The sequence below is a fragment of the Tasmannia lanceolata genome, unplaced genomic scaffold, assembly GCF_043159265.1.
Source record: "Tasmannia lanceolata isolate RefF3 unplaced genomic scaffold, GAP_Taslan_0.1 ptg000021l, whole genome shotgun sequence".
Classification (NCBI taxonomy): domain Eukaryota; kingdom Viridiplantae; phylum Streptophyta; class Magnoliopsida; order Canellales; family Winteraceae; genus Tasmannia; species Tasmannia lanceolata.
The window spans coordinates 13,255,114-13,279,493 of record NW_027518698.1 but is presented as its reverse complement, the minus strand read 5'-3'; the positions used below and the strand labels follow the sequence as shown (position 1 = coordinate 13,279,493).

Below are 24,380 nucleotides of genomic sequence, written 5' to 3'. Positions count from 1 at the left end.
GGGCCCCTTCAAACCCGGCTCGACCCGAGATTCATGCGGGCTTTTGAATGCTGAACCCGGCTCGACCCGAAACCCATGAAACCTGAACCCGACCCAAGCTATTTTCGGGTCGGGTCGATGCGGGTCGGGTAAAACCCGGCTCGAGTTGCAGCCCTATATATATATATATATATATATATATATATATATATATATACTGGTTATTACATGTAATATCATGTGCATGGTACAATTGCAAAAGAGCTCTCTTAGAAGGGCATTGCTGTCATGTAAAGATAATATTGTTCAATATATAAAGGAATCAGAGTCACAATAATTTACTTAGAATCATTCAATCTCAAACATTCTTCACAGAGGTGAGAATGGAGAGGATAAGGGGAGAGGGAGATCTGTTTTTTTTGAAAAAAAGAAGAATGATTTGAATAAGGAAATGAGAGATTGCATACAAATTCCTTTGCCGTGAACAAAATTAAAGAGGGCAAGAGGGTAAATTTGAAAATTAGAGAAAGTACTTAATACCCATACCTTCTCAGGGTGGTCAATTGCCTCGTCCCTGATCTAAATCATTCATTTTTTAGGCCCAAACAAAGATCGACAGGTCTCGCCCACAACCATTTTCTCTCCACTTTCTCAAGTTTTAAAACCAATGGCACCATATAAAACCTCCAAATGTCGGAGGATTAGGATCTTTCATTAGATAGTATTTTTCTACGCAAGGCCTATCTACGTCGAGTCCCAACAAATAAATGGTTTAGAGTCTTTAGACAACACAATTATGTGGGTTCTAAACAATTATGTGGGCCTCCTCTATTTATTTATGGGAACCGAGTATGTGTCCCTTTCAGCCCACTCAGTGTAAAAGAGAGATTAAATACACTAGAGGGGGCTGTTACAAGTAAAAAAAGGGGCAAGTAATCACTTCTCTTATATATGTTGCACGTGCACGACCCTCCACCGTATAAAATATCTGAATAATAGCTTTTTGGCCTAGGATTATCAGCAAATGGACGGTTTGGATCATCATAAGCCCTATAGTACTGTTTGAAAAATACTGGACTATACGGGCTTACACCCCATAAAATGTCGCTTTATAAGAATCTTTTTTTCTGGCCGAAATGAATCCCTGAAAATTGCTTTGACCGTGCAGAAAATCAGACATGGGCCTTTCTTTAGTTCCCTATTCACCCCAAAATCACCAATGTTGCGGTTCCGTGATTGATGAAAGCCAGAATAACCCGATTTCCCTTCTTCAATTTAAATCCAATTAAGAAAACCCAAATGCTTGGAAATTGAAAGAAACCCATAAAATCTCTGCATCTCAATCCTTGATTTTAGCTACTAGGGCTGTAGATTTACAGCTCCACCTTCAGATTTTAGGGTTTGAACCAATTTCTCAAAATACCCAACCTCAAACATTTCTGGGATTTTTCATTCATATATGGAGACTAAGATCCTTGTTCAACAGTGGAAATCTTGCCAGCTGGAGAAAATTGGGCGAGTTTACATCTTAACACTAACTGGAAACAATGACCACAGGTTTAATCCGGCCTCTATCGATGACATAATGGCTGCTCTGAAGACTATTGAACAGTCCCCGGATGCAGGTGCTCTTATTACCACCAATGAAGGAAGGTATTGTGAAACAACCAATTACTCCAAATGATTTAAGTGTTATGTGCATCTTAGTGGTTTATGTGGGGTTAGTTAGAATGTAGTTTTTATTAGGTAGTGGGTGTTAGTTGTTGATGATATGTCTTATAAGTGGGCAAAGGGAGGGTTGATGTTTTACTACCTTGTTATTGTATTTATATAATTGCATTACAATGGAATTGGTTCTAGGAGAGTCATGGTTCCTCGAATTTTAATATCAAGGAGTTGTTGGGTTTTGAACTTAGGACTTGGCTTGAGGCAATAGTCTGATACCATGTGAAACAACCAATTACTCCAAATGTTGAAGTTGTTAGTGTTGATGTTATTTAATCATTTATATTTCAACAGGTTCTTCTCTAATGGCATTGATCTCAAATGGATTCAAAAGAATCTCTCATCGTCTACAGTAAATTTAATTAGAGATAAATTTGAGTGTCTCTTGTGCTTCATGATGAAATTGGGAATTCCTACTATTGCCGCCATTTGTGGCCATGGCGCTGCTGGTGGGTTCATGCTGGCATTAGCCCATGATTATAGATTCATGAAAAATGGGAAGGCGATTCTTTATATGAGTGAACTCGATCATGGAATGTACATGCCGAGGAGTCTGATGTCTGTTATTAGAAGCAAGCTTTTGCCTGCTTCTCTTCGCGAGGTTTTGTTGAAGGCAAGGAAATTCACTGCTTCTGAGGCTTTTGAATTTGGGTTTGTCGATGGAGTTTATGATGATTCAGGGAAAACACTCGAGGCGGCCATTATTGAAGCTGAGAAGTTGGCGAGGCGGAATTGGAAGAGATATAGCTATGCAAATTTGAGGGCTGGAGCCTTTCCTGGCGTGGTCGAAGAACTAGAGGCGCATCGGGATCCATACATTTGGACAATGGGTTCGAAGCTGTAATCGATTGGTATCTGTTTGTTTAAACTGTTCACAGTGACTATAATTCTGTGATAATTCCCCTTGAAGCTATCAACAGCCTATATTGCAGAAGTTTATATCAAAGAGAAGACTGCAATAATATAAAACCAAGTGAGTATTGGTATCATTTCTCAATAGGTTTCCTTCCTCTTTTCATGTATTGTTCTGGTTAATAATTAGATTTGTAATGCTGTTTTGATATTGCTACTCTGTTTGCTTTTATATAAAACCAAGTGAGTACTTTGTCTGTTTTAATTATTCTCTGTGACTCTAATTCTGTAATAGTTCCCTTGAAGCTATCGACAGCCTATTGCAAAACTTTAAAGGCAAGAGAAGATTGCAATTATAGAAAAACAATATAGTATTGATATCATTTATTGATGGGTTTCCTTTTTTTTTTACTTATACTGTTCTGGTTTATAATTAGATTTGTAATGCTGTCTTTTATAACGATGGATAGAGGCTAGCTTGGTTGTGAAGTCTAATTGCATTTTGGGTAGAATCCGTGTGTAATCTTGCAATCTAAAACATCAAATTTGCTTTGGCACTCTGTTTGTTTAAACTGGCCTCAGTGACTGTAATTCTGTGATAATTCCCTTGAAGTTATCAACAGCCAATTTCAGAATTTTAAAACAAATAGAGGATTGCAATTATAAAACACCAAGTGAGTATAGATATCATTTGTCAATGGATTATCATCTTTTTTGCCTATACTGTTCTAGTTTATCGTTAGATTTGTAACCCTGTTTTTGGTAATGGCTCCAAGAACATCCCCTTTTAGGCCACTATAGTCTTCCTTAGGAAAATGAAAAAAGAAAGAAGAATAGAGTCTAGCCTGGTTGTGCAGTCTAATTGCATTTTGGGTGCAATCTGTGTGTACACTTGCAGTCGAAAACAGCATAGTTGCTTTTTCTTTGGTCGCTGTTAAGCTTCATAAGTATTTTATTTATTTATTTTGAATCGTCTCCTTTAGGAGGCATTTATGGCTAAGTGATTAAATTTGCTTCTAATTTAAGAGTTGAGTGAATGAAGAGGAGAAACCATAGCTACCACTTGAGAGTTGTTGCTTCAAACTCCACTGTCTGATTATTGGGTGCAGATAAATGGGTCTCAAACAAATTATCCCCTTCTTTTGGATGCTCTTATTTTGTCAAACTTTAAGTTTCTGTCAAAAAAATAAAAATAAATAAATAAATAAAAAAGACGAGCCCCACCTCCTTGGTTTTTCCTTCAATCCTTTGGTCTATTTCAGTCTTGTTTGGTAAGTTCGATAGTTGAGTTAATCCTCTAGCTGGTAAAATAGAGGACCGCTCTCTGGACATAGTTCAATGTCTCTCTCTTGTTCACAGTACTCATTTCTCACCTTTTGTGTCGTGTTATTTATTTTTATTTTTTTTGAAAATTGGCAAATGTATTCATACAATGAGAATTACATTGAGGACCAGGAGTCCAACTTGCATTTACATACCATGAGAGGTCAGGATGTACCTAGACCAAAAGAACAACCAAAAGTGAAGTATCCACTGGATCACTATTGGCTCTAGTTACTATAGATTGGCATTTTCTTTATACATTAAAAAAAATCCTCCATCTCAAAAAGTTCCATCCGTACTTCCGTGAGTTATCCAGAGATGCTACCACTGCAATAGATCTATAATGCCATCTGACCACCCCCTACTGATTCCAAAAAGCAAAGGCCATTTCTAAACTTTTTCAATCTTTCCACGGAGATCCTGAGTACAATTACAAAAACCAAACCAGGCTCAAAGCATCGTTCCACTGGTTACATCCTTTCAGACCCTATCTGTACCCCCTTTTGTATCCTGTTATATATATATCATTCTAACAAGAAATAAAAGACCAAGAGAGCATGCGCCGAAGACACTCGTAGGATGTTCAGTCTTAAAATTTGACCTTGTTCCTTAGATTGATATTTTTCATGATCATCTTATCGTTAGGCTTTATTCTATTTATCTCCCTTCTTAATCGCCTTGTTGAAACATCTTTGTACTGTGCTCATTGATAGACAAAAATGCATTAGTTCCAGCATAAACACAATTTTCCCCTTTTCACCCATTATTTTCTTTTCTTTTCTCAATTATCTCCTTGAACTATATAAGGTATAGACTCAGGCGAGTCAACGGAGTTTCCGACTGACGGTAGAGACAAGACCAAATTGACTCAGATGAGTGAATGATTTAATTGAGAAGTATTTTAACATTGAAATACACAACTCTGATTTCTGTGTTGAAAGCATGATCATAAATAGATAAATATGCATTAATCCCATCATGAGCATAAAAATGCTAATATCACTTAAGTTAATGCTAAAACGAAAGTCATGATTAGTCTCCTTCCTGAAAGATATTTCTTAGGCACCACTCCAATCTCATTTACGCTTTGTTTTTTTCTTTTTCTTTTTGAAAATGGGATCTCATTTACGTTATTAGATTCAGTGATTTGAACTGCAACCAAAAGTCCAGCCAAATTCCTTGAGAACATCTTTATTGGATGATCATAGGTACTTGATTCGTCGGTGCAAACTTAGGGTTCGCGAGTTATTTATTAAGGTGATCTGAAACCTTCCTAATAATAATAATAATAAAAATATCTGGATCGCACAGATGATGCTCTGATACCAATGTTGTTTCAAGGTTTTACTCTTTTGCCTCCCCTTTCTAGGCACTTAACTCGTGACAGTTAGCTCCCAGTCTACTCGGTGAGTCAACACTTATCTCAAGGATACTGCCCCTTACTATCCCTCTTCTTTGTTTTTTTTAAAAAAAAAAATGATATGAAGCCATGCATGTTTTAGGATTGTCCCAAACACAGTGTATAGCTTATTATTAAGGATATTCTTTTAATTTTACAGTAAACAGGTGTATTCTCCTCAGGAAAAGTAGTTCTTATTGTGATGTTGCTAAAGTGGCACAAAAGAGCTGTTAGCGTGGTGCTTGTCTCATCACTCTCAGTGTGGCTATTTAGCTTTTTTTTTTTTTTTTGAATGGCTATTTAACTATTTAATTAATGTATAAATAAAAGTAATATCACTCACATGAATTTTAGAAGTAAAATTCTTGAATAACGATGGATGTAAGCATCCCACTTCCTAACTAATCTTGGGAATCAGTAACAGGGACAGTTACTCCAATTTTTAATATTTTTTTGGTATAACAAATTAACTACTTTAATAAGAAAAGATATCTATGTTTTGGAGCAAATCAAGCCCTTAACATCACTCCATAAAGAGTATTAGAAAAATAGGAGGTTGTGATCTCCATTCACTAATGCCTTTTCTCTTAAGCTCTGTTTCTTTCGACATAAAATAAGCCTAAAACAAGTTTAACATAAAAATGGATGTGAAATGTACAGGAATCCGATCAGAGAAATGCAGTCCTGAAAGAGGGAATTCATTGCCCACTATTTGATTTTCCTGCTGTTGATTAACTGGATACAAACAAAGTTTTACCCCTGAAAATACCTATCATCTTGTTTGGGCTTTAATTGAATATCTTTTTTTAGTAGGTAATCTTTGATTGAACCTGCAACCTTTACGTTGTGATAAAAAGCCTCAACCATTGAGCTAGAGGCCCAGCTTCCTTAAATTGAAAATCTATTTGACAATCGCTAACAAAAATTTATGTTTATGGCAATCCTCCATTCAGAACTCCCTAAGTATGCTCTCTAGCTCGCTCGGCTGGCAAGGGATCGTTAGTGTACCTTCCTGATTGAAACCAAACTCTTCTTCTGCTTGCTCTAGCAGCCTAAGGAATGCTGGCTGTTCAAGACAATTCAAAGAGACAACGAATCTCTTCGGCCCGCTGCCATCTATGGCTAAAACTGCAAAGTGCCCCTCCTTCACATCCTTAGCCACCCCCATCGAGAAATCCGATTCTTCTGAAAGGGACGATCTCCGCGATTTCGAAAGGCTCTTTTGCATCTTCTCCACTGCATTCTTAAACATAGTGTTCCTCCTCCAACTCAATCTAGACTTGGCCATTTCAACTCTCTCTAGTTGTGAAGAATTTAGTTTAAGGTTGCTGTTCCTTTTGGGAAGCCCTCTTGGTTTTAATTGTACATTGGAGAATCAGAAAAAAGTGTGGTCTAGAATCTATTTCCCTAGGTGGATACATAGATATGATTTTTTGGTTCACTATCTTGGCTTGAGGGCCACGAAATAAAATGGAACATGGGTGAAGTTGATGTCTATCCTTGCTGTCCTTGAAAAATAAGAGGCGGCACGGCATTGAACTTAAAGCTCTTCAAAGGCCAAAACCTAACCTGGGTGTCCTTGGTAGGACTTGGAATATGACTTTTTTTTCTAATCCTTGTTTCTCTTAAATAAGGACCATATTGCCACACCATGTCCACGGCCTAGAATTGGGGAGTTTCTTGGCAGATTTGAATTGTCTTGTTAGATATTTTTAGATGCATTCTGAGATAGACCCATGCCAAATCTCTCTCTCTCTCTCTCTCTCTCTCTCTCTCTCTCTCTCTCTCTCTCTCTCTCTCCATAATCATGGAAAGTTAATGCAAACAGTTACCTTGTAGTCCCTAAGGCCCTGCTTAGATTGAAGGAATTTTCTTGAAAAGGTTGGAAAGAAAAGTATTTTGAAAATTTACTACTTTTTTAATGCATGAAAAAGATAATTTGAACAAACCCTATGCAACTTTTATATTGAATTGCCTTCAAGTTATGATGATATCCCTCTAAATTAACTATAACCATAATCATATCTTTTTCCAAAATTTTCCATCAGAAATATTTTCGTGCAATCCAAACATGGCCTAAGAATTTATGACTCAAATCCTTTGGAAGATAACATTTTACATGCCTTTTGCATTATAGACGCTCGATCTCCCTTTTGATGCTCTTGTGAATGACAACTTTGCGTCTTTTGTGCGAATTTATGCTACTTTTATTTTATGATATTCTAATCTACAGATCCATCCCCCATATGGGAGGACCACTTGGTACATCTGAGTAGAGTTCGAGTTCTATAGGACAATCAACTATTTTTCAAATTATCGAAGTGCCAAACAAAGACTACATCTATTGTGTATCTTGGCACTTCCTAGTTTCTCCAAAACATGGATCCATAGCCAAGTGTGACCATTCAGACTAGGGCTTAGGTGGGGAATTAATGCAATAAGGACACCCTATAAAGTACACCAGCAAGTTCTTTTGGGACAGACTTTTGGGTCCTACATACAAGAAAGAAATGAGGTCTATTTTACATACAATTCTTAAAAAAAAAATTTGAACAAACATGTGACCCTTGCATAGAAAAAAATGGCTATAAAAACTCCTTGGATATATATGATAGTCAATGCATGAAGAGTTCTGATAGTCGACACCCAATGCTATTTCATTAAAGATAAAAGAGTATGACAAGGTTGGTCTTATTCTATAGCAAGTTTGATTGGTTGGATGACATGAAAGGGACACAGGAAGAAGACCCAAAACTAGAGCAATTTAGAAATCAATCTCTCTTTTGAAAACTTTTGAAAACTGATTCATGAACGACCCCCTTCACCCTTAAGTACAACTTTCTCCAGTTCAAGGAAGTAAATTAACTTGCAGAATTAGCAAGTGGAGCCTGGAGGTGTATTCCGTGATGAGAAGGGGAATATTATATAATCCTTCTCTAGCAGGTATTTGTGACTCAAATGAGACGGAGGCCGAAGCTCACCTTTACTGCCTCAAATGGCTTGCAAAAGTGGGTTCATGCCCTTGATTATCAAAGGTGACTCTTCAAATGCTCTCACATGGGCACCTAGACTGTGGAATTTGGCTAGCATTATTACGGAGATCCTCGATCTTTGTTGGATAGTGTGACCAAAGTTTAATCAATCGGCTAATTAAGCGGCTAATTCTATGGTTGATAGATTAGCGAAAGAATGATTAGAAAGGAACGACATGTGGTTCATAAGGCTGTAGCGGTGTAATCCGGGGATGTTTTGCCAGGGTTTTTACATCATCGGGGACTGCTTATTCCTATCTCTGCAATGATTTTGTTAGTAAAATTTTGACGTCACCGTTGGAAAAAAGAAAAAAAGAGAGTTAGCAAGTGAAATGAAGGGAGCCGCTAAAACATAGAAGCGGGTTTTATGGGGCAATCTTTGTTGGAACAAATGCATAAAATAAAATAAGATATTACCCGAAAATATGAAGAAAGAACCAAGACTTAGAGGCGTGTAAACGCTTCTTGAAGATAGTTGAAGCCTCTCTCATGTGCAAACAGAAGACAACTATGGCAGCACTATCTTCGGGATTCAACCAAGCCCAGATTCCCTGTACATCCAAGAGAGTTGCACTTCTCTACAATGAATTGTGTATCCACCTCCGATCGATCAAACAAGTGAAACAAGCTTTTGTTCAAAATGATTTTTCTCTTTGGAAAATCAACTCTATGGAAGGATTGTATTTTTCATACTCTTATCAAAACCAATTGATTCCTTGAAAAGATATAGGTTACTTGAAGAAACAAACCCATTCAATGTGATTATTCATGGAACCATAGAATTCTCAAAAGTCATGCACGAATACTTAATCCAAAAGTCATGCATTAATCTCCATGTTCATTGAAACTTCTTAAAACCAAGAGTCACCACTAATGAGAGCACTCAAAACTAAGAGTCACCATTAATGAGTAATCCAAAGGTTCAAGGAATATGAAGTGTTGCTCACAAAGAGTCATAGCTATCATGAATCTATAAGTGTGAACCATTAAATAAATTCATTAGTCTAACTCATTCATTTATCCAAGCCATGATTTTTGGAGTTCCAACGAATATGAAAAGTCACAAATTTAATTTTCAAGAATTAAATTTGAAACACATTTCTAACAAAATTAATTTTCCAAAATTACATTTGTAAAATATAATTTGAATCACTTTTCCAACAAACCCCCACTTGTTTCAAATTTAGTTGTGATCGGCACAATTATGTACATTAACAATGGTGTCTTTTGGACTTGAACCATTGCCTAGTGAATATGTTTCTTGATTGATCTGGGATATTAGTGGACAAATATATCACATACACTTCTGTTTCGGAGATGAAGTACAAAAGCCTGACACGTTACGGCCATGTGTCTAGAATCCAATATTTTAAGTGCTCTAAGGATTAAAGCCTTTAAATCCTATAGGAAGCGACCAAACTTCCACACTTAGATCGGTGAATCCATCAAGGGTTAACTTGCAAACTCCGCCATACAGCTATGGATATTTCATTAAGAGAACTATATTCTCAACCTCTCACATGCAAGTTTTGTTTGGTGAATCTATCAAGAGTTGTCCTATCAACTCTAACCAAACCATTGGTCTATAGATTCATTGAGAGAATTGAATTCTCAACCTCTATCTCATACAGGATCATGCACATACATATCATAGGAGAAGAAAATAAGAAATCTTATTAATATGCACCAATAGTTGTAACATTATTTCGTTCTTCCCATTGAAAACCCAGGAGAATATCAACTGGGTTGGGTATCCATAATGTACAACTTACATTTCAATAGGCTTTAAACTCATCCCCTTCGATGTATCAGACACAAGGTCTCTAACCAAACCCTTTGACAAAGGATCCGCCAAATTTAATCTTGATTTAACATACTGAATGGTTATAATTCCATCAGTCAGGATCCTTCTCACGTGATTGTGCTTTAGACGAACTTGTCTAGATTTGCCATTATAGCACTCGCTACTTGCCCAAAACAAAGCAGCCTTATTATCACAATACACTGTCAAAGGTGGTATTGGCTTACTCCATATTGGTATATCAACCAAAATGCTTCTTAGCCAAATAGCTTCCTCTCCAGCAGAGGATAATGCAATGAATTCTGATTCCATAGTGGAGTGAGTAATACATGTCTGCCTCTTTGATTTCCAAGAAATCGCAGCTCCACCCAAAGAGAATATTCAGGCACTCACAGATACAAAATCCTCTTTATCAGAATTCTATGTAGCAACATAATAGCCTTCAATAACTGCTGGAATGCTACCATAATGCAGTCCATAACTCAAAGTACCCTTCAAGTACCTCAATAATCATATAAGAGCATTCCAGTGTTCTCTCCCTGGATTACTTGTATACTTATTCAGTGTACCAACAACATAAGCAATGTCTGGCCTTGTACAACACATAGCATACATAAAACTGCCAATAATCTTGGAATACTCAAGCTATTCAATAGCTTGACCATTGTTGTGTAGCAATTTGACACTTGGGTCAAAAGGAGTAGGAGCAGGTGCATCATCAAAATGATTGAATCTCTTGAGAATCTTCTCATTATAACTTGATTGCGTAATAGCAATACCATTCAAAGATCTTACAATCTTGATTCCCAGAATCATATATATTTGCTTCTCCAAGGTCCTTCATGCTGAAATTTGAAGTAAGAAACCTCTTAGCTTCAATAACCTTTTCAATATTGGTACCAAAGATGAGCACATCATCCACATACAGGCATATAAGAACACCAGAATTATCTCTGAACTTGCTAAAGATGCAGATATCTCCTCCATTGATCATATATCCATTGGATAACATCACACTTCCGAACTTCTCATGCTACTGCTTAGGAGCCTGTTTAAAGCTATAGAGAGATTTCAATAGCTTGCAAACCTTGTGCTCTTGTCCAGGAGTGATAAATTCTTCAGGCTGTTCTATGTAGACTTCTTCCTCCAACTTACCATTGAGGAATGTTGTTTTAACATCCATTTGATGAATAATCAGATTATGAATAGCAGCCAAAGCAATAAGAAGCCTTATGGAAGTGATCCTTGCTACCGGAGCAAAAGTATCAAAATAGTCAAATTTCTTCTTTTACTTGTACCTTTTAGCAGCCAATCTGGCCTTAAACTTGTCCAACGAGCCATCAGCTTTGAATTTCCTTTTGAGAATCCACTTGCAACCAATTGGCTTACAACCTGTTGGAGGATCTACCAAAATCCAAGTGTTGTTAGACATGATTGAATGCATTTCATCATCAATAGCTTCACGCCAGAAAAGAGCGTCATTAGAGGACATAGCTTCAACATATGTATTTGGATCCTTGTCCACCATGAGAGTGCATATATCAAGTCCACATGTTTTAGGAATAACAACCCTTGTACTTCGTCTAGGTGTAACCCTTTCTGGTGATTCAACAACTTTTCTCTTCAGTTTAGTTGAAGAACTAGCTTCAACTTTTTTGTCTTTCTTTGGAAACACATTCTCAAAGAAATTTGCATGCACTGATTCAACAATAATTTGAGGAGACGGAGTTTCCAGATTTAGAAATCTATAAGCTTTACTGGTTGTAGAATAACCAATAAAAATACAATCAACACCTCTATAGCCGACTTTGGAGTATCCTTATCTGGTAACCGCACATGAGCTAAACATCCCCAAACTCTGAAATAAGAGATATTTGGTTTTCTGCCATTCCACAGCTCGGATGACGTCTGATTGATCTTCTTTTGAGAGATCCTTTTCAAAATATGACAAGCTAAAAGAAAGGCTTCTACCCACAAATTTTCAGTTAGTCCAGAACTAGTTAACATACAGTTAATCATTTCAATCAGAGTTCTATTCGTTCTTTCAACTACACCATTTTGTTGAGGAGTATAAGATGCAGTTAATTGTCTTACAATTCCATCTCTTTCACAAAGCTCATGAGATTCACTTTTCATGTACTCACCTCCTCTATCTGAACGAATGGTCTTAATTTTCAAATTTAGCTTATTCTCAACTTCTGCTTTATATGCTTTAAACTTTTCAAAAGCTTCATCTTTTGATTTTAAAGGATATACATAGGCATATTTATAATAGTCATCAATGAATGTTATGAAATAGCGTTTGCCATCTTTTGAAATGAAGTCTATTTCACAAATATCAGTGTGAACTAATTCAAGGACAGTGGTGGTTCTTTCAACAGATTTGAAGGGTTTCTTAGTGATCTTGCACTTGCTGCATATCACACATTGATTATCATGATTTCTATCACAATTACTTATAACCCCTTCACTAACCATGCGAGCAATTGAGTTATACTTCACGTGACCTAATCTTTGATGCCATAAATCAAAGGACTTAGCAATATAAACAGAAATAACTTCATTATCAATACTGAGCTTAAACATGCCATTTACAGAATAGCCTTTACCTACAAACATACCATTCTTTGAAAAAATGAATTTATCAGCTTCAAAAACCATCTTGAATCCATGCTTAGACCGAAGTGCTCAAGAGACAAGATTCTTATGGATGTCGGGAGCATGCAACACATCCTTCAAAGTGATAACTTTTTCAGAAGTGAATTTTAGTTCAATAGTACGCTTGCCAATTACCTTGGCAGATGAGGAGTTTAGTTCAATAGTACCCTTGCCAATTACCTTGGCAGATGAGGAGTTGCCCATGTACAACAATATGCCATACCCCACTAGTTCATAATGTTTGAAGAGATTTTTATCTCCTGCAATATGCCAAGATGCACCAGTGTCAATCCACCATTCAACTTCATTTCCCACCATAAAGTTTTCAATCACTATTGCGACGAGATCATTTGAGTCTTCTCTTTTCTCTTTCTTCTTATCCTTTCCATACTTAGGCTTGCGACAATCTTTGGCAAAGTGGCCAATTTTGTGACAATTGTAACACTCCTTGTTCTTGGCAGGATTAGAGCTAGAAGGCTTGAAGTTTTTTCGCATTCTTTGGTTTCAGAAAATATTCTAGATTTTTCTTTCCAGAATCTTTCTTCTTCTCCTTGTCAAGAACAACATGTGCTTTAATTATTGGTTCCTTCATAGTCTCCTTGTCCTGTTTTCTGGTTTCCTCCTCGATGTGTAAATGTTCCATAAGTTGCTCAAGAGTGAGATGCTCTTTCTTGTGCTTCAATTTGTTATGGTATTCCTTCCAAGATGGTGGAAGTTTAGCAACAATAGCCCCCACATGAAAATTCTCATCAAGAGTCATGTCCGCAGCAATAATATCATTAGCAATTAACTGAAACTCACGAACTTGAATAGAGACATCCTTATCATCAGTCATTTTGGACTCCATATAATTAGAAACCAGAAATTTCTTTGAGCTAGCTTCCTCCGCTTGGTAAACTGATTTCAGAATGTCCCATAACTCTTTGGCAGTCATGCACTTTTTGGAGTATTGATCAAAGAAGGAATTAGACAACCCACTAAGGATGTGATTCTTGCAAAAATAGTCATCATCATTCCATTTAGCAATCTGATCATTGATTTCTTTGGCTTGATCGGATGATAATTCCGCTGTTGGACTTGCAGGACATTGTTGAGTTAACACATAAGCCAATTGAAGTTGACGAAAGAAGAACTCCATTTTAGTGTGCCATCTCTGAAAGTTCTTTCCATCAAAAGTCTCAAAATTCGTGTGAACAGTCTTATTAACTCCATTAGAAGCTATGAGAGTTAAACTATCTTCAATTTGTTGGAACAAATGCACAAAAGAAAATAAGATATTACCCGAAAATATGAAGAAAGAACCAAAACTTAGAGACGAGTAAACGCTTCTTGAAGATAGCTGAAGCCTCTCCCACGTGCAAACGGAAGACAACTATAGCAGCACTATCTGTGGAATTCAACCAAGCCCAGATTCCTTGTACATCCAAGAGAGCTGCACTTCTCTACAATGGATCGTGTATCCACCTCCGATCGATCAAACACGTGAAACAAGCTTTTGTTCAAAATGATTTTTCTCTTTGGAAAATCGACTCTATGGAAGGATTGTATTTTTCATACTCTTATCAAAACCAATTGATTCCTTGAAAAGATATAGGTTCCTTGAAGAAACATACCCATTCAATGTGACTATTCATGGAACCATAGAATTCCCACAAGTCATGCATGACTATTTAATCCAAAAGTCATGCATTAATCTCCATGTTAATTGAAACTTCTTAAAACCAAGAGTCACCACTAATGAGAGCACCCAAAACCAAGAGTCACCATTAATGGGTAATCCAAAGGTTCAAGGAATATGAAGAGTTGCTCACAAAGAGTCATAGCTATCATGAATCTATTAATGTGAACCATTAAATAGATTCATTAGTCTAACTCATTCATTTATCTAAGCCATGATTTTTGGAGTTCCAATGAATATAAAAAGCCACAAATTTAATTTTCAAGAATCCAATTTGAAACACATTTCTAACAAAATTAATTTTCCAAAATTACATTTGTAAAATATAATTTGAAACACTTTTCCAACAATCTTTACCCCCGAAGTGCACTTGTAGTAGTTATTTTTATCAAAAAAATAAAAAAAGAGATAACAAAGAAAAAAATAAGAAGCGGGTGTCTCTTTATATCATTTCGAAAGGCATGAGATGAAAATAGATCAAGAAGTATGGAAAGTGCCGGGTTTACGAATACAAGATATATGAAATAAAGCTAGTGCAACCATTCCAAAACTTAGCTGGATATTGTCCCATGTTTCCTGGTATTTTGTTTTCAGGCTACCAACTTCATATAGAAAGACATAAAATACCAGCTGGTGGTGGATAAGCTATTCAAATCTTCTCGCTCTTCTCACTCTATATCCTTATCTAACCCATAGACCTATTTTTCAGACAAGGAATTATGCACTAAAGCCCTATGGGGGACCCAAAATTTTTATTAATAATACTTAAAAGACCGATACATTGGTTTTGATAAACCCATCTAAGACGGGACTCAAAACTAATCTAAATTAGATCTATACTAGACACAAACCCAAAAAGGGGTGTTCTACTCAAGATAACAACCAATACTATCTAACCCGTAGGTATTTACGACATTAACACAGGCATATGTGGACTGCATGGCAAGTTTGGAGAGAATTTCATGTAGTGCCTCTTCCTTCCCTAGCTAACCTATCGGCCTCAGAATTAGCTGACCTCCTAACATAGTGAAATGATATAGCGAGACCCACCACTCGGTCTGATATTTTATCCATCCACCGAGCAAACCTCCAAGGAGGAGATGATGAACCCTCTAATTAATCACATTTGAAGAATCGCCCTCCACTATAACATTGTTTAATCGACGTTGCTCCAACATCAATATTCCATTGTGCGCAGTCCGCATCTCCGCCTCATTTGAAAATAAAATTTATTCGTGTCCCTATAAAGGGCCGGTTTGGATGAGGTAGATTTTGAAATTAGCCCTATGTGATATGGGATCATTTTTTTATTTAGCCAGCTTAAAACTTATGTGGAAGCCTGCAAATGGAACCGGCCGAAGATAACCTTGCATAAAAAATCAGGCTTCTGAAATTTGCTTCATTTCAACTTTGAGATAAGATCAAGCAAAGTGTATATGATAAATTGTTTGCAAATGAGAATCTCTAACACTATATGTGATTAAAAGGTGGTTTTGTCAAAATTATAAAACTTAATATTGTTTCCCAATTCAGAAGAAAACGCTTGTTTGTAGGTCAATTTATTAACGATTTTATGTTTCGTCAATGTGGGGACCGAAACCGAAATTTTCCGAAATTTCATTTTTCGACATTTACCAAATTTCGGACTGAAATTTCGGATTTCGGTAATTTCGGTCCGAAATTTCGATTAAATGCCATTATTTATTTTAAAATAAGTGTTACAAAATTTTCGGTCCGGCATTTCGAACCAAATTACCAAATTTTGGACCAAAATTTCGGTTTTCGGTGGGGTCCGAAACGGTTACCGAAACCGAAATTTTAAACCATGTCGTCAATCACAATAATATGATTTATGTGTCGAATATTTAGCAGGAGGCATGAAGATGGAAATGAATTGAAAATGTAAGAAGTCGAACAAAACGAAGTGGTACTATGATCATTTGTCCTATGTGTACAAATACAATCTCGGCAGTTCTTTACCCGGAGTAGAGCATAAACCTAAAGAATTGAAGAGGTCAATTAAAGAGAAATAAAGTTACATTCTGATTTGGATCTAGATTGAAATGATACATCAATAAGAGGTTAGTCGGTAAGTTCAATGAATTCTTTTTTTCTTTCTTTCATAGGAAAGCACTAGAGATTGCTCGAAAATACGAGAATGTATACCCACCCCTCTCTCGCCAGTTTCAGCCCATCGCCATTGATCAACATCTCTGTCTCTCTGTCTGTCTCTCTCTCTCCCCGATGCACATGGGAGAGGTAGAGACATGAATAGACATGTGCCTAAAACTGCTTCTAGAGAGGGGTGGGGATATTAATAGATGTGGCCCAAAACTATCAGAATCAATGACTCTTTAAAAGGAAGGTGCATGAATGCTACCTGGGCTTAAACTATATTCAGAATCAACGAAGATCTAGTATGAAGTGAGATTACTTAGCGAGGAGAGAGCTTGATAGAGATATTTGTTGGACTTTTTTTCATTGTTAAAACTGTTTTACCTAAAGACCCGGATGGTCATTCCAATCTTATTTAGTTTTTGAACGGCAGTTTCCCATATATGCACGTTCCTTGCACGTATTTGTTATTTGTTGTTATTTGCTCTCCAAACAAGGATATGGGAATCATCCTTATTGGTCCCCTTTGATGGATATGAAAGACATGGGGTTAGTGGGCAGTTTTCTCTATAGAAGTGGTCCCAACTCTATCTCTATTTAATCTCAAGCTCATCAGGTTTGCTGATCCATCCAAGCAAGAGCATAAGGCAAGAGGATTGAGTTGAAGGCTTACTTCAAGTTCTTTGTTTTCAGCCATGGCAGGTAAGTCTAAAAGGATTTCTATTTTCATGTGTATTTTGGTTGACAAGATCCAGTGTTTTAAATTTAATCAGAAATATTGAATTGTATTTCTTAAATTTAATCATCCTTACATTCGTGGTATCAGATGCTTCCTAAAATCATTGGGATATTAGATGAAAATGGATATAAGGTTAGAATTTGATTGTTTGCATATAGCAATATTAGATACATGCATGTATAGTATGAGAAAAATTATTATAAAATTCCTGAGCTATCCATTTTACACCAAATATTACAGTGTAGAAAATTGACCGACATAATATGTCAAAAAACTGCAATCAAACATGTTTAATTGCAGTGTACCTGAAGGTCTTCCCTTATGCCACTTTTCTTGGTTTCATCAATCTTCTATAAATGAAACATGTTTTTGAATTCCTACTCTTTCTGCAAATTCACTACCTGTTTCTACTTTCTTACAATCTTCATGACCCGGCCCCTTACCAGAGTTGGTGCTGCTAATCAGTAGACTAAGGCCATATTTGGTAACCATAAAAATTTGTTTCATGGAATATCATCTATAAGTGTTGAGAGAGGGGTAAACAAAGTGGGAGAGGGAGAGAATTGAGAGGGCATATAACACAGGTGCTTAACTAAGACGAAGAAGAAATCAACACACGAGAACACAACGAGAACACAACAAGAGAACAAGAACGAAATTGGGAGCAATGCTCAACCCATTTGATATATCATCAATTACTTAAGTTTATCAAAAGCTAAAATTCTCTTCTACAGTTGGTTTTCATCCCTTTAAATGAAAAACTATATGAGAAATTTCTTGCAAGCTCATCTATTAACTAGCTTAGGGACTTACATATCATAAATTTCATTGTAACTCACAAAATTTGACTAGGTTGGAACCCATAGACACAGTCCACTAAAATTACCATATATCTCTAACCATTTGTCCGATTTTTTTAGCTCTTATACTCGTTGGAAACGGCACAAAGAGACCTACAACTTTTCTAGTTTACCATTTCCCCAGATTCTTCCATCTAGAAGTCCAAAAATCAGGTTAAAAAACAGGCTGTATCATTATGGCGGGAATGGACATTGGAACTCCCCCAAAGCCACCTAGGAATGACATGGCTGCCATGTTGGCACCGCATCAGCATGAGTGAGGATGTGATGCCAAGTTGCTAAAAAAAATAAGGAAAACAAAAACTTTATTTTGAGTAGAGTTTTTCTTTTCCATGTTTTTAGCTACTTCTCACCCTCCGCTCACTCATGCCCTCTCAATTCTCTCCCTCCCCCATCTAGAAGTCCAAAAATCAGGTTAAAAAACGGGCTGTATCATTATGGCGGGAATAGACCTGGCAAACGGGTGGGTCGGGTCGGGTCGACCCGCGGGTCACGTGGGTTGCGGGTCAAAATGACCTGCATTCCTACGGGGTGACCCGTACCCAGTGCGGGTGGGTCGGGTTGACCCGCAATTTTTTCCAAAAAAGTGTTTTTATTGGGCGGTGATAAATTCACCCCCTTCTACGTACGAATTTGCCCCCTAATTTTCAAAATGGACTGTACAACCTACACCATAGGATGATCCAAACCGTCCATTTGGTGGACCACACCATAGGATGATCCAAACCGTCCATTTGATGGCCACAACGTAAATAGATCGTGCCCCAAAAATCATTTACTTCGATGCGTAAAGAACCTTTTTTTGGGTGAGTAAAGCAAAACCAGTAGAAGATCCGAAGCAAACTGAAACTTCTAAAAAAATCAGGATCTTGAGAAATTACAAGCATCAAGAGTCTCAAAAGCATATCAAAAGCAATCATAAAAACCAACTTATTATTGCAATCTTGATATGGAAATTGGCCAAGGAGAGAAAAGAAAATAGATGAGAGAAGTTGCTGAGGTCATCAACGAGTGGAGGAGCTCACCAGAATTAGGCAAAGATCACCAAAGGATATGACTGTCGGAATTGGTGCGTGGAGTTGTCGCATTCCGGAAAATGGATATATCCCGAATATATCTACTCTCTCTCTCTCTCTCTCTATCTCTCTCTCTCTCAAAAGAAGATGAAGGAGGTTGGTTGGAGGTAGATATAATAACCGGCAGCTTGGATGGTGGCCGGATCGAAGAGAAAACCCTAACTCCCTTTGTTACAGTTCTTCTTCTTCACTTCTCCTGTTACAGAAATAAAAACCCTAACTCTAAAAGGTTTAGAAGAGAAAACCCTAACTCCCTGTTTTTTTGGCTTTTGATCTTTTAATCTTTACCTTTGGTTTTTCATCCTTTTAAATAAAAATGGAAAAGTTAAAAAAATTCAAAAGCCACAAAACCCGCAGGTCAACCCGACCCGATCCATGTTTTGGCGGGTTGGGTGACCCGCGGGTCAAGAAAATTTCAACCCGTGCCCGCAAATTTGAGGGTGGGCCGGGTCGACCCGCGGGCACGGGTCGGGTTTGCCAGGTCTAGGCGGGAATGCACATTGGAATTCCCCCAAAGCCACCTAGGCATGACATGGCTGCCATGTTGGCACCGCATCAGCATGAGTGAGGATGTGATACAAAGTTGCTAAAAAAAAAGGAAAACAAAACTTTATTTTGAGTAGTGTTTCTTTTCCCTGTTTTCTAGCTACTTATCACCCTCTGCTCACTAATGCCCTCTCAATTCTCTCCCTCTCTTAGTTTGTGCACATCTAACTCAAGTGGAATTTTTATTTTTCCAATCGAATAGACAAGGATGCCCTAATTTTTTATATTTGAAACTTCCTTTCATTTTTAAGAGATAACTCTTATCCTATTGAAATTTGGAGGTTTCTTTACTCTTATCGTTGCACTGTTTGGATTTGGGGGAATTTTCTGGAGAAGTTTGGGAAGGAAAATTATTATTAAAAATTTATAATTTTTTCATGCGAAAAAAGATAACTCGAAGTAACTCTTCAATATTTACTTAGAGATACCTTTAATTTATGATAATATTCATCTAAATTAACCATAATTTTATCATTTTTCTCTAAATCATTGAAAGAAAAAATCTCCATAAGAAATGTTTTTCTTGAAATCCAAATAGGGCCTAAAAGTATAAAAAACAACCAATTGCTGCAAAAGCTTAAGCTGCCAGAGTTGGTGTTATTTAATCATTAATACTTCAACACTCCCCCCACTTTTTTGTGTTGGATGTACACGTGACACATGTGGCACCTCTTTTGGGTTGGCCTATCAAGGAGTTGTGGGGTTTTGAGCCCAGGACCTACTGTGAGGCTTTTGCTATGATACCAAGTGAAACAACCAATTACTCCAAAAGCTTTAGTTGTTTAGCTGTTAGAGTTGGTGTTATTCAATCATTTATACTTTTATTACAATGACAAACTCAATGGGAAAAATAATTACATGAGAGGTAATAGGTTGTAGACACCCCATTTTGACCGAACCCAAGTTCATGTTGATTGTGCGAAAACCTCGTCAAATGAGTGAGTGGGTACCCAAATTTAACCCCAGCATAGATTAGGGTCTCGTCCAGATCCTCACAAAATTTCGTCGAGATCTGAGCCCATTCACCTAACCAACTAGCCGAGAGAATGTGCGCAGTACAGATGTAGAAAGGGGGGTGAATCATCTTAAAGGGGGTTGTCCAAGGAAAAAGGGAGGCAAATATATCATTTTTTCGTAGAAAAGGGAAATTCATTTTCGTAAAAAAAAAAAACCAAAAACCAGAGAGAAAGGGGAGAAGAAGAAGGGGATTTGAGGGAAAATCTCAGATCTGGATCTGAGATTTTGGGAGAAAATCTCAGATCTGGATCTGGAGATTTTCCGAAATTAAAGGGGATGAGGAGAAAAGAGAGGGAGAAAGCAGAGAGAGAAAAGGAAGGATTTTTGGCCGTTTTTCTTCTCCGGCATCAACTCCGGCCGGCCAACCTCCATTAAACCCGGCCATACCTTGAACCGCCATCCACCACCTTCTTCCCCATTTCAGCCACCATGTTCCCATCTTCACTAAACCTCCATTTCCCTTGAAACCCCCATTATTTTCTTTTAAAATCTCCAAACCCATCTCCGACCGGCCATCCACCGATCACCACCACCACTACCATCTTCACCTTCTTCCATTTCCGCCATCCATCACAGCCACCACCTCCATTGAAACCCACCTCCGTCTATCATCTCATCCGGCTACCATATTCTCCGGTGAGAAATCCCCAAATCCAACCATCCCTACCCTAATTTCTCACTCCCTCCTCGCCTCTGCAATCTCCTCCATTCATCAAAACCCTCTATCTCCAGCTCCTCTGCCACCGGTTTACCTCAACCATCAGGCCTCATTTTTTTGCAGAGAGAAGCAGAGAAAGAAATCACAGAGGGAGAGGGAGAGGGAGAGGCTCGGCGATTTTCCTTTCTTCTTCACTCTCCTCCGGCGAGCCGCAACCTCCGATCTTCATCTTGTCCGCTCCGGCGAGATTTACAGATTCCGGCACGGCTCCGATCAAAACTTTCATTTATTCCGGTGAACTCTAACCAGTTTATTCTTTTCCTTATCTCTCGTTCCAGTTACAGATCTCCTTTTTTTTTATCCTTCTTAGGAACCCTAATTTCAGATCTAAACCCCAATTTTGCCTTGGATTCTTTATTTGCATCATCTTTGAGTTTGAGATCTACCCCCAAAATAATTCCATTGCAACCTGATCCGATCCTGTCTCAATCTCTGGAAAATCAGCTGTTAACACTGATCATGTTTCATTTGTTTAGATTCTATTGATCTCATAAGAAAATTGGTTCGATTCTGTGAGATTCGAAAGATCAGTGTGTCTCATTTTCAGTTTTACCATGTTTTATTACGATTGGAGTTTACAATAATAGCTCATATCAGAGGCATCGGGATAATCTTGAAAGATTATAAAGAATTAGAAAGGAAATTCTTGTATCAGCTTGCCGTCAAGCCCTAGATCTGAGCTCCGATCCATCACATCCAGTAGAAAATTTCATACTTTCCGATCACGAAGCCGGCTAATCCTCTGGAATTGATGAGATTTTGGAGAGCACAGATATGTGATCAAGCTTGATTTGATTCTCTACAATTTCGAAGGTTTCTAGAAAAGTGGAGGTAAGTGAAGAAGGTAACATGTTTCTTTTCTTCACTATTGCAATTTTTTGACTTAGCACTTTGATCTTCTTTTCTGATTAAATTGTTGCTTTAATGTTCATGTTTGAATGAAGATGATAGCATGTCCTAACTGATTGATCTATTGCCTATATGATTTCCATTATATGAGCTGATTTTGCAACCCCTTTAATTTCCACGCTCCACTATCAGCATTATCTGCAATTTCATTATCTGGAACTATGCGAGATCATTTCTTTATGTCCTGTGTTTGATTCTTACATGAGAAATTTATGAGGTATTTGATATAGAAAAGGTTCATTGGGTTTCATATGTTGTTCTGTTCATACGACTATAAGATAGGGTCAGTTACGTTAACTTGAGAATTATGAATGGGAATTGATAGGATACAGAATTGAGAAATCTTCTTTAGCATATGAGGGCTTACATTCTATCATGCCTGAGATGGTGGTGAATTTCTTTTGATATTATTGTTATTTCAAGCAGAAGTTGTCGAGGGGTTAATTGTAGAATTTCAGAGTCCTAAGAGTTCATGTCTTCTCCCATTTACTTTCAGTAAGGAAATAATAATTTCACATGATTTTACTCAAAGTTCTTTGGATTTTTGGTTATAAAATTATCATAACATTAGTCAGTGAAGTAAGGAACAACAAATCTCCATGATGTTATTCTTATGATATGGTAGTAGAAATTCAAATTGTTTGCCCCATAATTTTGTCTCATTTTATACACAAGTCATATTCAGTTTTTTTCTGCACAAATCTATTGCACATTATGGCTCACTGTTTTTACACTTGAATCTGCACAAGTTGATGCCTTCTGCTACGCACTACAATTAATACGAATTGGAATTATCATAATCTTTTGATATTTTTAATACTCTTCTTTTATGTAAAGTTTTGAGTTAGGTTCTGAAGATGGTTATGAATGGATTATTCAGGTGAGATTATCTTGAAAGCCTATTATATTCATCTCTCTTTTATTTCAATAAATTGTTTAATTGAAGGAGGAAATCAGATGACTACTCTATTCGATATTATCGACATGAGTACTGTCTGGTTTCAAGGCGGTTTGTAGGAATATTATATGTGTATTGAAATCAGATGATTACTTTGGCATCATCTGATTTCGCTGAGTCCCCGTATTGGGGTTTGTGGTTGGCATTGAAGTGTTTGATATTATTTTTACTTTATTAGGCTATCCAGCGGCTGGTCTGGACTAATTAATGTTGTTTATCATTTTATGATTGCTATTCTTACAGATTGTGCACTCTTTAGTTGTAAATCATACTTTGCTAATACTTGATTTGTTTTTATAATAATTGAATGGAAATTTGAGATTACCTGGTAGCCTTTTTCTTCTCTATTTTGATTAGACTAACACAGTCTTCTAGATTTCTTGTAGACTTCTTTAGATACTAGAACCTGTACTAGAAGACATACTTTGTCTCGTTAGGCGATCCTCCTTTGGAGGCACGCCTCATTTGTAGCCTAACCTCAGGGAGGTTGTTTTGATTTTGATAAATGGTGTACCCATAGGAGGCATGCCTTGCCTCATTTAGAGAGTCTTTGACTCATTCGTTTGTATGGTGATGTTATCGGAGAGTCTTTGACTCGTTTGTTTTTTAAGAGGTATTATTAGAGAGTCTTTGACTCATTCTTTCTCTTAATTGTCCTTCTAGAGAATCTTTGACTCATGTTTTTGTTTCTTTTAGAGAGTCTTTGACTCATTTATCTTTTAGTCGGTTATTGAAGTCTTTGACTCGTATTTCTATTTCTTTTGGGGAGTCTTTGACTCATTTATCTCTTTTGTGGTATCATTAGAGTCTTTGACTCGTGTTCCTTTTCTTTTTAGAGAGTCTTTGACTCGCTTGTCCTTTGCGGTGTTATTAGAGAGTCTTTGACTCATTTGCTCTTCTAACGGTTTTATTAGATACTTTTTTCCTTTTTTAGTCCTAGGTTTTGTTCCTAGGGTATTGTTTTGTATATTCCCTCCGGTTTTTGACCAAAAGGG

At 37.2% G+C, this 24,380-nt stretch overlaps 3 protein-coding genes across 3 annotated transcripts; 1 reads left to right on the top strand and 2 right to left on the bottom strand.

The window, feature by feature from the left end:
- Positions 1–1,092: 1,092 nt before the first annotated feature.
- LOC143855515 (enoyl-CoA delta isomerase 2, peroxisomal-like) lies at positions 1,093–2,947 on the top strand. The gene is made up of 2 exons (XM_077365660.1): positions 1,093–1,632; positions 1,999–2,947. The coding sequence occupies exons 1-2, from the start codon at positions 1,439–1,441 to the stop codon at positions 2,546–2,548; spliced, it is 744 nt and encodes a 247-aa protein (XP_077221775.1). The 5' UTR covers positions 1,093–1,438; the 3' UTR covers positions 2,549–2,947.
- Positions 2,948–5,708: 2,761 nt separating this feature from the next.
- LOC143855516 (auxin-responsive protein SAUR21-like) lies at positions 5,709–6,846 on the bottom strand. The gene has a single exon (XM_077365662.1). The coding sequence runs from the start codon at positions 6,564–6,566 to the stop codon at positions 6,228–6,230; it is 339 nt and encodes a 112-aa protein (XP_077221777.1). The 5' UTR covers positions 6,567–6,846; the 3' UTR covers positions 5,709–6,227.
- Positions 6,847–13,238: 6,392 nt separating this feature from the next.
- LOC143855480 (uncharacterized) lies at positions 13,239–13,907 on the bottom strand. Its single transcript, XM_077365595.1, has one exon. It carries the CDS (start codon positions 13,905–13,907, stop codon positions 13,239–13,241), a length of 669 nt encoding a protein of 222 aa, XP_077221710.1.
- Between the last annotated feature and the right edge of the window lie 10,473 nt (positions 13,908–24,380).

Excerpts from the sequence above, each read along its gene's own strand:
- LOC143855515 (XM_077365660.1), top strand. The coding sequence starts at position 1,439 with ATGGAGACTAAGATCCTTGTTCAACAGTGGAAATCTTGCCAGCTGGAG. Across the intron at positions 1,633-1,998 it reads ATTACCACCAATGAAGGAAG|GTTCTTCTCTAATGGCATTG; the intron begins GTATTGTGAAAC and ends ATATTTCAACAG.
- LOC143855516 (XM_077365662.1), bottom strand. The coding sequence starts at position 6,566 with ATGGCCAAGTCTAGATTGAGTTGGAGGAGGAACACTATGTTTAAGAAT.
- LOC143855480 (XM_077365595.1), bottom strand. The coding sequence starts at position 13,907 with ATGGAGTTCTTCTTTCGTCAACTTCAATTGGCTTATGTGTTAACTCAA.